Here is a 12,953-nt window from a genome sequence, read left to right as displayed (position 1 = left end):
ATCGATCAAGATCGTCGATAAGAGCTCAAATGCCGTGCCTCTGCCACCAGCATTTTTCCTGCCTTCATATCGAAACTTATCGTCATCTTGACAAAACAAGCGAAATTACAAAGGATGTCTTATTGCATGTTCCACTGAACTCAGCCTTGGACTAATTTCATGTATTAACTAGTATAATGGATAATTTTTGTTCGTTGGTTCCCATAGACGGTGACGGGCTGTTCGGTTGTTCGAACCATTGAAAAAAGAGGCCACCGTAATGGGTATGAAAATTGGCACATGTGGAAAACCATTGTGCACATGCGGCGACCCTAGCTCGTTCGCATTCCACTCGAAATGACGCGCTCTCTTTCGGCCATTTTCAACCTGCGAAATGGCGTAAATTCCTCTTTCCGGCGAGGCACCCAGACCGACATTTAAATCCGTAATGGCGGCGCGTTGATGGCCGGTCATGGACAAGTGCCACGTTGAAAAAACGAAATCCGAACTGGAACCCCCCCCGGACGATTGCTTCACCCCCGGGCGACCCCGATTTGTACGCGGTGACAAAATTTGGTATGCTAAAACGAACCACGTGGGCGTGGATTTCTGGTCAGGAATGTCAACAAATTAGGATAATCGCGACGAGCGCGAGCGACGACGATTATTACCAAAACGACCGTTGAGCATCGATTTACCTGTTAATTACACCAAAACATAACGACACGAATATGGTAATAAAATCATGATTCACGGCCTTTATTGATTCCATGTGAAAAGAACCCGTGCGGCTTTAATGGTACCGCATTTGTGCCCGAGAGAGCGACGACTAATACGCGGCGATTATTAATTGAAAACGTCTGATCAATTGGAATTTTAACGTTCAATATTCACGTGAACGTCGCCACGGTGCGTCCAAAGGTCGCGTTTTGATATGCGCCCAAAAGTTTCTCATGGAATTTCAAATCGACATATAGAGGTGTCATGCAGAACCATCATTTACGCCCAATATGCTCGGCACAAAGGTGCGGTGATCCTTATAAATGACATTCGCCGGGTAAACAAACAGAACGTCCCATTCTTGGGGCTCTTCTTTTCTCGCCCGTAGCACTTAACCCCCTTTTGAATCACAAACGATTCGCTCTGGTGGCTCTGTTAGACGTAATCCGGCTGCCAGAAGGGCCGCATTAATTAATCACGGCCCGTTCTCGCTTTTGACTCTTTGACAAATGGGCTCTGTCACCGTTTTTTTTGCGAGCTTAGAAGCGCATTCTACAGACATTTTTCCGAGTATTCAAAAAATCCAATAATGGAGGAAACCCCCATGAACCAGAAACACTCACCTCTCGACATTTTCTGCTCCAAACGACCCCCTATCGTTAACCTCCATTTGCGTTGCGTTTGTTCGCTCGGCGCTGGAGGAGGTCCGCGTCCAGACAATCTGGAACAAGGCGGATAGTCAAAAAACACGAAATATTTAACGAGAGAAGAATAGAGGGAAAGGAGTTCGATAGAGAAAGCGAACCCGACAGTTCGAGGGTGCTCCGTCCGTTGGTGAGAACCCCTAATCGTTTACGATTTTCGCCTAATCCATTACCAAATCTAACCAGGTCCGTCTGTCTCGCTCTCTTGTCGAAGGAGGCCCCACCGCCCATGCCGTTTCAATTCCATGGGAGCCTTAATGCGGCCATAGACGCAATTATCGCTTTTGACAATAAACTTTCACCGAACGAAATCGGAGATTTGCGAAAACGAGACATTTGTCCATTTCCTCGGATCAGATCAATAAAAATATCGTGAAACGATTAGAGGCGAAATGATTCAAAATATTTACAACGAATCCATTGTGGAGACCCCTCGCACAATGACTAATGTAAATCGGAAAAATGGTACCACACTGGGCACCGCTCGCGGTCGTCTACGAAATGTGAAATATTCACAATGTGGATCCGTAAAAAGGCGGGCTCGATCGTGAACATCTGTCAGGGCTTAACGTAATAACTAAGATGAAATGTGTTCCCGGTGACTTGCTAATTAAATCTCGCTTCGAGGCGCTCGGTGGTTCCGTGGTACTGCAGACAGTGTTTGCCTTTCGTTCCCGTTCAAATGATCAAAGTTTCTCTGCTCGGGCAAAAGTCGATTGTTCTGGCCTGCGATCTCTCCAGACCTAGTTCCCCGCGATTTTTCTCGCAGCACAAATCAAAGCGCCAACTTTTAACCGGGCATACATTTGGCTCTCCGAGCACCAGCGAACGTTCGATAAAAACGTACACGCTTCTCAGACGTTCTTATATGCAACTTGACGTCTACAGTTAGACCTGTTACAGGCGTTACGACGTGCCCGCCGATGATGATTGCTTGTAGCTCTTGTCTACACGTTGCACTAATTGTCGGGACCGTGGGAACTATGCAGAGGGCGTCGTCTTCGTATCTGGACTCCTTCATCTTCACTCGTTCGAACCGTGTCTGGTGGTTAAGGAGTCTAGGAAGGTTCCCGATTGCCCTTTTTAACGGGAGCATGCAGGCTCGCGTCGGGGCTACAAATCGAATTGGTAACGAAATGGAAAGGATGCCACGTGAGGTGGAGACGAGAAAAACGTTAAATGTTACACTCTGTATGTTTTTGCAATTTGACTCCTTAGTGGAAACTTAGCCACATTTGGTGCCCCAGTGTTTGCCACGGGTAGAATCGAGAGATTGCGAGGTGCATTCCCGTTGGGTGTTTAAAAAAAAAACATTTTCGCACTTGTAAGAAAATAAGACCCGGTTAGGAAATAGATATTTGTTAACGCGTTAGGAAAGCGGCATTCAAAGAAGATGTTGGAATTGTCCCCTTTGAGATTCTAGACGCACTTCAAATCGTCGAGGTAGTACCCTAGTACGAGTTTGTCGTATCATATCGGGCGTGACTGCACGGCGAGCCTCTCGGATGTGGTCATTCACGTCATCCAAATTAAATCGGCGAGTTTGACAAACAGTTCGTTTCGGGTGACCCCATGGAACGAAGTCCAGGGGGGTCACATCGGGTTTCCGTCACCTACAAGGTGCCTAATCCTATCCGATAGATCAGGGAAGGGGCTTCTTCAGAAATATTATTATTTCTTTTTTTATCACTGAAAATTCCACAATCTCTTGATTTTAAACGTGACGCGTCCCATATCGAATGTGCCCAGATTTCGATTAAGGACTCGAATGTGGAAAAATTATAAGTTCCTTCCGTCATAGCTTCATGCGCCGCCCTGTATATTTTATTCTCGCTTCAGATCGCAGCCCCAACGCAATCCCGCATGTTTCCATTAAAACATTTTTCGAAATTCCCACAAGACTGTGAGATATTTGCCGTGAACCCCACCGTGGGGCACGACGTGGATCGTGGGTCACTTTTGGTCGTTGCGACTCTCCGACGGACACTAGGAGACTTAGCCGATCGCCTTCTCTAATATTAACAGTAATTAATTGGGAATAATTACGCTAGCTTTCACGTGAAATGCACCACCCAGTATTGCTCACAACTAAGTCTTGTAATTTTGGCAAAATAACGCTTCATAATGGAGCATCAAACGATCAGACTTTCGGTAAAAACGGAAGAACGCTGGTGGTTCTTTCGTCATTGACCTTTTAGATTGTTTATTTAATTGTAAATAAATAAAATAATATTTACATGGCAAAAACAGATTGTTTTGTTGTTGAGCTGCGAACGAGACATCTGAAGATGCCCCCAGCGAGACAGCGTCGAAGTTTTTCCCACGATTCGGGTTTTGAGAGGGCGAAGTGTCGGCATGAAGGAGGGTGGACTTTCTTTCCGTGAGATTGCCCGAAGAGCGAACCGGAACCACACCACGATTGCGAGAATACGGTCCTCAAGGCCTGAAGAAAGGGTTCAGCAACGTCGTCCAGCCGGACGTCCTCCCCGTGGCAGCAATGCACGTGAAGATCGACTACTTAGACGGACGGCCATCGGTGATCGACTCCAAACAACAATGTCTGTCGCAGTAGATCGGACGGGAGCTCTAAATCGTCGGGTGTCGATGGCAACAGTGCACAGAAGAATTTCGTCCTTTGGCCTGCATTCACGCCGCCCAAATCTACGACTGCCACCAACCGCCCAACGCCAAGCTTCCATATGGGCCCGGTGTCGAGAACGAGCTGATTGGACTCGTGAGCGGAACAATACCGTCTTCGGTGACGAGTCGCGATTTTGTTTATGGATCAATGACGGTCGCAGAAGAGTCGGACGATGCCGAGGTGAAAGAAGGAATTTGCAATTTTGCGAAAGGCGCCACACAGCTTTAACACCTGGTAGAGTGCGATATGTGTTGGTCGAAGATCTCGTGTTCGTTCCAAGCACCCTAAGCGCACGTCGCTACATCAACAACGTTCCGATGCCAGTATTAGTGCCCCTCACGCAAACTTCACCAAATGGCATTTTCCAACGGGATAATGCAAGACCGCATAGCGCGAACGTTGCTCGACGATACCTGGAAGAGGCACAATTGGAGATGCTGCCTTGGCCTGTACGGTCACCGGACCTAGCGCCCATCGAACATCTTTGGAACATGACGCGTCGCCGTCTTGGAAATTTACCGAGCCCTCCGAACAATGTGGACGACCTACGACATCATCCTGAGGTAGCATGGAACGAAATACCCCGGGAGGATGTTGATCACTTGTTGCAAAGCATGCCGCGAAGAGCACGTGCTCGCATTGCCGCACGAGGCGATGTCGCTCATCGTTAATTTTTTAATTAACAAGTGTCGTATCTTTTTACCGAAAGTCCGATCATTCGATACTCCGTTATGAAGCGTTATTTTGCCGAAGTTGCGAGACTTAATTGTTAGTCTTACTGGGTGGTGCATGTCACGTGAGAGCGAGTGTATTGAGTAACTGGTCCGTACCTCGAAGCGGTGACCGACGCGGGTCAGTTTGTGACAGATCATGTTATTTTTCCAACTGCCAGCGGCCACTGGCGGCGCCCCAGTCATTTCCCGATATTAATTACGCGGAGAGTGGCAAGTGGTGAAGGTGCCGGGGTTGATTTCCGTCACGCCCGCAATCACTCCTCCTCAATTCGGGGAAGTCCACTTCGTTGTGCGGTTGTGGTCCCCTCAAATTAAAAAAACTCGCAATTCCTTCATATTTCTGACGTCAAAACGAATAACACAAAAGAAGTGGAAGCGTCCAAATCTATTTATCGTGACCATAAACCAAAACCGTTATGACACTTTACACGGAAGGACGAGAACAGCGGTGGTCGAATGTGGAAAGAGTTGTAAATCAAAATTCCCATAGAGGCACAGAATAGGACCATCATTGAATTGATGTCTTGGCCTTATTTATGACGTTTTTGTCATTGAAAATGTCCGGCAAAGTATCTCCTCTGGGAGCTGCCCACAGTGATCATGTACAAAGTAGATAAAGACTCCGAGATGTTTTACTATTGTCACTACCGAGAAAACGAGTTGGCGAAATAAGTTTATTTTTTGGGTTACAGCTCAGATAACGGGACCCATTCATTCAGATGACAGCAAAATTTACATTTTGCTAATGAGGGTTTTACGAGAAAAGGAGCAACGTTCGGGCCCTCATGAAATTGGTTTTCAGAAACGCAAAAGTCAGTCACAATAGTAATCGGCTTAGAATTCCTAGAATAGATTGGCAGAAAAGTTCCACCCTTTAATGCGATTAACATAAAAATAAACCATTTTGAATTCCGGTACCCCTTAAAATTAGTACTTTCTTCGGACCATCGGCAGGGACGTATCGGCGAATTTTTACCTGCAATCGCTGGTGGAACTGATCGTAGACGTGAAATCGTCGCCGAAGCCGAGTCTACACGCGAACTCACCACCGAGGCAGAACGACCTTTGGAAAGTTGCGACCGCCAAAAGAGGAGTTGCGACAAAGTGAACTCACCCGAGTTCTGACCCTGTAAGTGTCCACTAAGGCGGCCACACTGATCCGGCGCGGTCACTGTAATCGTTTTAGTCAATTCGAAATGGTACGACACGAATTAGTATGCGGGCGAAAATCTCGTAAACGAAGAGAGATGTCGGGATCGAACGAGAGTACCTGTTTCGGGTGAAAACTGGCACTCCTTCGTCTTATCGAACGTAATCTGACCTTAATTGCCCCCATGGAGAGTATAAGGGAACGCACCGAAACGGTGAGTTCTGAGCCCTCTGCGCAAAAGCGAGATCAAAACGCTTACGTGGCATCTCACAAAACCCCAGCGAGCCAATTTTGGCGTTGACGTCACGAGAGAGAGCTGTCAGGAGATTTTACCCTTTGACACCCTGTAATTCTCAAACGCGCAACATCGGAACGGGGCACGTCACCGCCGTATTCCGATCACTCGGGTTCAGCCATGTCTCGCTCACAACTGGCCACCCTGTAGGCGAATTGCGCCCCTAAACGTCTAAATTGGGAGCTCGCTCGTGAGACACGCCGCCGAGGAACTCATGATCTCTTTTCGTGCGACCGGCCTCCTACAAAGGAGCCTCGCCACCTTCTAAGTCCGGCGTTTCGGTTCTCGGCAACCATCGTCAACTTTTGCTAAGCCCGCAAAGAGCCGTCTGAAGACCCCGCCGGGGTCGCACAAAGACACTTTTGAGGTATTCTAGACCCCGAAAGCGGGTTCGCGCGATAGCGAACCTAAATGCAGAAATCGGGTCGATTTAGATAACACCGGGGGCTCCTATCTCTACACCAGCGGTTTGCGGTTTCTGCAATTATCTAGACCGGGTCCCACAAAACCGGAGAGTGCTAATTCGGAACCAGGGCGGTGCCCACGCTCGTGTTTGCCGTGGTTAGTGCAAAGGTAAATATTTTCGGTAATTTTTAGGTCCGAAATCGTGGGTAGTCGTTAAGGATTTGCGCAAACTGTCCGTCCGTGTGTGCGGTGGAAAAATTGGAACGCCACTGATCCGGCGAGAGATGACACTGTTTCTTTGGACGTTTTACGAGCGGCGATCTTAATAACTTACCAGTCCGTATCGGCCTCGGGAATTCGAGAAAGACAAATAAATGTTGAATTCTTTAAAGTTATGGGCGAGCTTTACCGGGCAGCGATAAAACGTGTTCCATATCCCTGCGCGCGAAGAAACAACGATAGAAAATTGGAGCTTCTTGGACCGAATGTGACATTTTTATGGGCCAAAGCCCCGTGTTAAGCTCGAAGAGAAAACTGGAAAAAAACGGAGAAAAAGTCCGTAAATTACGATTTTACACGAACGCTTTCCTGACGACGCGCCTTTGTCGGTGAATGTAGATAGAGGAGCGAAAGTGGTTACAAAACGGTTGAAAATTTAAAGGGACATTTTTCACGAAAATGTGGGAACGCGGCAAGTGTCGCTTTTGACCGTGCGTTATTTAACGTACGGTAGTGGCCGTAAGCGCGGAGACCAATAATGTATTTTCAGAAACTTATAAAATCAAAATTGTGTCAATATTTTGCGGCAAATCCTTCTCCTTTAATTACCGCACGACGCCGCTGGTTCGCGGAATACACCGGTTTTCTGCAAACTCCCACCGGACCAATCAACTTCCGTTCTCTTTCCAATAAATGTGGTGAACTATGAATTTTTTCTTTCCGAATTTGCCCTCCAAGGTGGTCCCAAAGCCGTTCGATCGGGTTTAGATCTGGACTCTGGGACGGCCATTCCATTTTCGCAAACGCAATTTTCTTCAAACCGATTTTTAACCAGTTTCGATGCGTGCTTGGGGTCATTGTCTTGCTGAAAACTCCGAGACAAGGGCACTTCCCATTCTGCGGAAGGAAGCGTATGGTTCGCTACGATGTCCTTGTGAACGAATCGGTCCGTAGTCCCTTCTATTTTAATTAATGGCCCAACCCCAGACGCAGAAAAACACCCCCACACCATAACACTTCTACCGCCATGTTTTACAGTGGGCTGTTGATACTTAGAATCGAATCTTGCATTCTTGGGACGTCTTACGTATCGAACACCATCGCTACCAAATAACCGAAATTTACTTTCATCGCCCAACAAGATTGTATTCCATTTTCCCTGTGACCAGTTGATATGTTGCCAAGCAAATGCGAGACGCGCCTTTCCATTTCTTTTGGAAATTAGTGGTTTTTTGCCAGCAATCCTTCCAAGGAAACCTCCAGCTACCAAGAGTCTTCGCACCGTGCGACTCGATACCGCCATGTTGTGCTGTTCGGCAAGAAGTCTTGAAATGTCCGTTGAAGTCAATAGTGGATTTTTTTCGACATCCTTCGTATTAATTCTTGAGCGCGTTTTGGAAACTTTTTGGGCCTGCCTGGTCTTGGGAATCTCTCTATTGTACCACGTTCACGAAAACGTTTCAGTATTTTCGATATTGCTCCTTTGGGTGCATTTAAAGAACTAGCAATGTCACACTGCTTGTGCCCCTGCTTAAACAACCGTTCAACTCGCTGTTTTAATTCTTCAGATCAATGACGCTTTGGCATTGTCACTTTCATCGAATTCTACTGTATACTGTGTAAATTCGATAAATTTAGTTTTTATTTCATTCGTTTTATCAAAAAATGCAAATAGTTTCCATACTTTTGTCCGCAGTTTTTTTTAAATTTCATATTAGCTCCAAATCGAATTCCAATAAATACCAATACGCCATGGACGTTGATAAAGTATTAAAAATAGAATCTATTTTACATGTACGATTTCAAATTATTATCGTTCATTTTAAATAAAAGCGATATTAAAAAAGTTCCCATACTTATGGCCACTGCTGTACATTTATACAGGGTTGCCCGCGCGGCAGATGAATGTGCTATTTTGTTTTTTGCTGTGAAGTCCCGTGTATATAAGACGTTTTTGAGTTCTTTAGGAAATTTCTAACATGTTTCGTGTACCGTGTCGGTGCCTGAATTCAGCGAGTTTAGAAAAAAAATGCAAAAAATAGAAACAATAATTAACTAAAAAAAATACTTATTATTGCGATTAATTAAAGAAAAATAGGTATAAAGCTATTAATAGTTGCAAAATAACAATACACCCTACTACGGTCTAATGCCGTGAGTGTTGGAACTATGCCGCGTTGACCTTCTGACAGTGGGCAAGCCGCAATTCAAATTCCTCAAGAACTTTTCGCATCGGTTGAGGAGATCATCTGTTGCGTTTCTTGGGTAATTTCATTTTTCAAGTCGGTTATATCGTCGATCTCACTTAAGTACAGTTTCGGGAAACCGCAAAAAGAAAAGTCCGCAGGGGTGAGGTCAGCCGATCTGACGAACCACTCGAGCTGCTCCATTGACCAAATCCGTCAACAACCGTTGAACCGTCGAATATTGTTCCCGAAGGAATCGAAGTCGCGATAACGCACCCGTAAAAAACAAAAAAGTACGTTTACTGGGTTTTTCGATAATTAGTGTCGCTTTACTCTCATAGATGGCTCAATTTATACAGGGCGAGTAACGGTGATCTCGTCGCTTATGTTATTATATGCCATTTTGAAGGTTATGTTTTAGGCTTTTTTCGATCGAAAATCGAACGTGGTTAGTAAACAAGAAGTTGTTTCGAATTTAAGTCGAAGATGGACGATCGAAGTGAGCATTGTCGACACATTGTATTATTTCACTTTGGAAAGGGCAAAAATGCAGTACGAGCTCAGAAGAAATTGCGCGAAGTTCGTGGTGAGAACTGCCTTACCGAACGCCAGCGCCAGCGCCAGCTTTGGTTTTCTCGCTTTCGTTCCGGAAATTTCGATGTTCAAGATGCACCACACGCTGGACGCCCGATCACCATTGATAACGACGAAGCAAGGGCCTTAATCGGCGTATGACGAATCGAGAGATAGCAGAAAAGTCGAACGTACCGAACCGTTTCACCGCATTTAAAAAAGCTTGGGTACGTTAGCAAATTGGACCTTTGGGTTCCTCGCGAGTTGAAGGAAATTCGCCTCGCCCAACGCATCAACATGTGCGATTCTTTGCCGAATCGCAGCCAAAACGACCCACTTCAAAAAAGAGTCATAACGGGTGAGGAAAAATGGATTGTCCGCGATAACGTAGTCCGAAAACGATTATGGACCGAATAAGTTAAACCTGCGCAGTCCACGTCCAAAGCCAATATTCATCAAAAGAAGATTTAGCTATATGTGCGGTGGGATTACATGGGCACTCGTTATTTTGATCTGCTTCCGAGGAACCAAACTGCTGGCTCGGAGGTTAACTGTCGTCGACTATCGAAATTGAACGGAGAAATCGGAAGAACACGTCCTGAACTCTCCAATCGCAAAGGGGTTCCGTCATGATAACGCTAGACCCCACACGTCTCTAGTAACGCGTAAAAAATTGCTGGAACTGATACCTCGTCCGCCACACAGCCCTGACTTGGCGCCATCAGATTATTATTCGTTTCGTTCCCTTCAAAATCATTCGAGTGGTAAAAACTTCGATTCTGATCGGGCCGTTAAAAACGGGTTAAATCAATTTTTTACTTCGAAAAATCGTGGTTTTTTGGAACGCGGAGGTTTCCAGCTTGCCGGAAGATGGCAGGAGGTCGTCCACCAAGATGGCCGCTACGTCGCCGATCGATGTTTATTGTTAACATGAGTATGTTGAAAAAACGTGAAAAATGCGGCATTAATTACCGACCAGCCCAGTGTTTACCACGCGGGGTAACGCGTCCGTGACGTCAAAATCGAACTCTGTTTTCGACGTCTTCCGCCATTTTGTCGGGGAACGTTTTTTCGAATTTTCCCAACGAATTTCACGCGAGATTCTCGGTCCTCCACGTGCGGAACGGGGATCGGGGCCAATGCCGAAAACCGCATTTGTCACTGGATGACCCAACCTAGTCCCAGGCAAGGCGAGGCACAAACGGAGTTTCTAACCAGTCGCATTTGAATAATCCCAAAAATAAATTCTTCGTTAAAAAATGCCTTAATAAAGATACAATTACTGCAGTTTATCATTTCAAAATCGGCGGTGATGGTCATTAATTTCTCGGCCGAGCTTTCAGAGCTTTGAATAAATAACGCGCTAGATAAGATCGAAGCGACCAATGTGGCCCATATGCCCGTGGCATGGGGTTCTGCCTGCACCGGGGAAGAAGAAGAAGCGCGAAAAGAGCGAAATTCTGGATATAAATTAGCTCTGCGACAGGTCGCGCAAAATACATTAAGGCGTACGCAATGTTTACACGTAAAGACCGCCTTATAATTGCGAGGATTCGCAATAAAATATTGTTTTATCGTATATAAATACCTAGGAATATGTTCTTGCGGTGGGTGTCAGGTGCTTCACATGGGGTCATGGACCCGGACCAAGAGGGCAGTCTTAGCGAGTCTATCTGCCTCCGGTGGAAAAATCGACGAAACGTCAATGTTCTCGGCGATCTCCCTGTCCCGTGCGACTCTCTTCGTGTCGGAGGGTCGCGTGAAATTATCAAAAATTGACCGCAAACAAGAGCCCCGGTCCGGCGCATTCGGTCCTTAGCGGTGGTACCGGTCGAAAACTCCTCGTCGTGTGGTCTTATCGCTAGTAAGGCACGCACAATAATATGCCCGAGTGTCATCTCTCAAAGGCTTATAATTTAACTACTTCCTAATGACGATAAATTATAGGTTTTTCTCCGAGTTTCTGTGTCACCGAAATTACTCGCGCCCAATGGGAATTTGCCCGAGGGGAAAAGAGTCCCGAAATAAATTACACTCGAACACCCCGCAGTTTAATATCCCTCGTAACAGAACTTGGTCGTCGAATAATTCAAACTAAGGTTAGCTTAACGGCCAGATTGAGCTGAGATAAAGCGACGACGAAATCTGCCTTAATTCATCTTCATAAACGCGTAATTTCCCCTCTCAAACGTGGCAAATCGGCTTAGAAAACGTTGCGATGATCGATCGGGCCGACGCGGAGCCCTCCTCTGCAATTAGCAGGGGATGTCTTCACCCAATCCATCTTCGAGCGTTGCAAAGTACTCGTTGTGTCGAAGGTAAAGATCCGAAATTTGACCCCCAACGTCCCTGCATGCCGACCCCAGGGGGACCGTCGCTTCGGTTTCGGTTAAATCGTGGCAAATGCGGCCGGAAGCGTTGCCGCGTCCGACCGCGACACTGGGGAGAACGCGTCGGGGAAGCCGGGACTTCTTGGCGCGGAAGGTGGGAACCAGGGCGCAAGCGCGGCTTTCCCGCACTTGCTGGGAAAACGGGTAACGGATCCGCGAGGGGTCGCGGTTCGACGCCAGCCCATCTTGGAAAGGGTTAACCCGAAATCGTGGCGATAAGTCGCACCCGCTAACCTCTAAACTCTTAAATCTGACACATGCAATGACTGTCCGATGTTTCACAGGGCGATTTCTCGAGTGGTTTCGAGACGGACACGCACATACAGGGCGTTATTGAATGTCTGTCCGATGTTTTACAGGGGGATTTCTCGAATGGTTTCGAGACGGACACGCACATACAGGGCGTTATTGAATGACTGTCCGATGTTTCACAGGGCGATTTCTCGGGTGGTTTCGAGACGGACGCGCATCCCAAATCGGCCCGTTTTTAAGATACCGGGTGCCAGAGTCGAAAAAATAAATCACGTGTTCCTTCGATACCCTTCGCCCTCTCCCAGCTGTGCGCTTGCGGCCCCCTCTAGGAGACACGACCAAGTCGTCGATAGCAGTGAATTTCTCACCTCCGAAAACTCCCGCGTGCGAAGTTCGCGTCAAATAACGCGGAAGACATCGGAGGAACGTTGGATTAGTTCTTTTTTTCGAATTCGACACCCCGTAGAAACTAATCGAGCTGACGCACGTGTTTACGAAAACTTCTCACCTCGAAACTAATCGAAAAGTCGCACCGTGAAATACCGAGCCCTTATTCAATAACGTCCTGTATAGCGGTAAATTCCGATAAGGCTCGGAGTGGAATTTTGAAATTGCGCCATTCGCGCAATCTGATCATAGAAATCAACTCTTAGTTTGAACGTTTTCCTCTAAATAGTCAAAGAACCGTTGGCGAATTCCTGCGCG

The 12,953-nt window shown here is 46.7% G+C and overlaps 1 protein-coding gene across 1 annotated transcript in view; it reads right to left on the bottom strand.

The window, feature by feature from the left end:
* Positions 1–1,347, bottom strand: part of LOC136349207 (3-hydroxyacyl-CoA dehydrogenase type-2-like) — a 61,133-nt gene extending 59,786 nt beyond the window's left edge. Inside the window, exon 1 of the mRNA XM_066300602.1 lies at positions 1,323–1,347. Within this exon, the coding sequence (XP_066156699.1) occupies positions 1,323–1,332 (10 nt within the window). The 5' untranslated portion in view covers positions 1,333–1,347. The remainder of the gene's footprint in view (positions 1–1,322) is intronic.
* Between the last annotated feature and the right edge of the window lie 11,606 nt (positions 1,348–12,953).

Source organism: Euwallacea fornicatus, chromosome 37, assembly GCF_040115645.1.
Source record: "Euwallacea fornicatus isolate EFF26 chromosome 37, ASM4011564v1, whole genome shotgun sequence".
NCBI classification, from domain to species: domain Eukaryota; kingdom Metazoa; phylum Arthropoda; class Insecta; order Coleoptera; family Curculionidae; genus Euwallacea; species Euwallacea fornicatus.
This window is presented reverse-complemented; position numbering and strand designations above follow the sequence as displayed.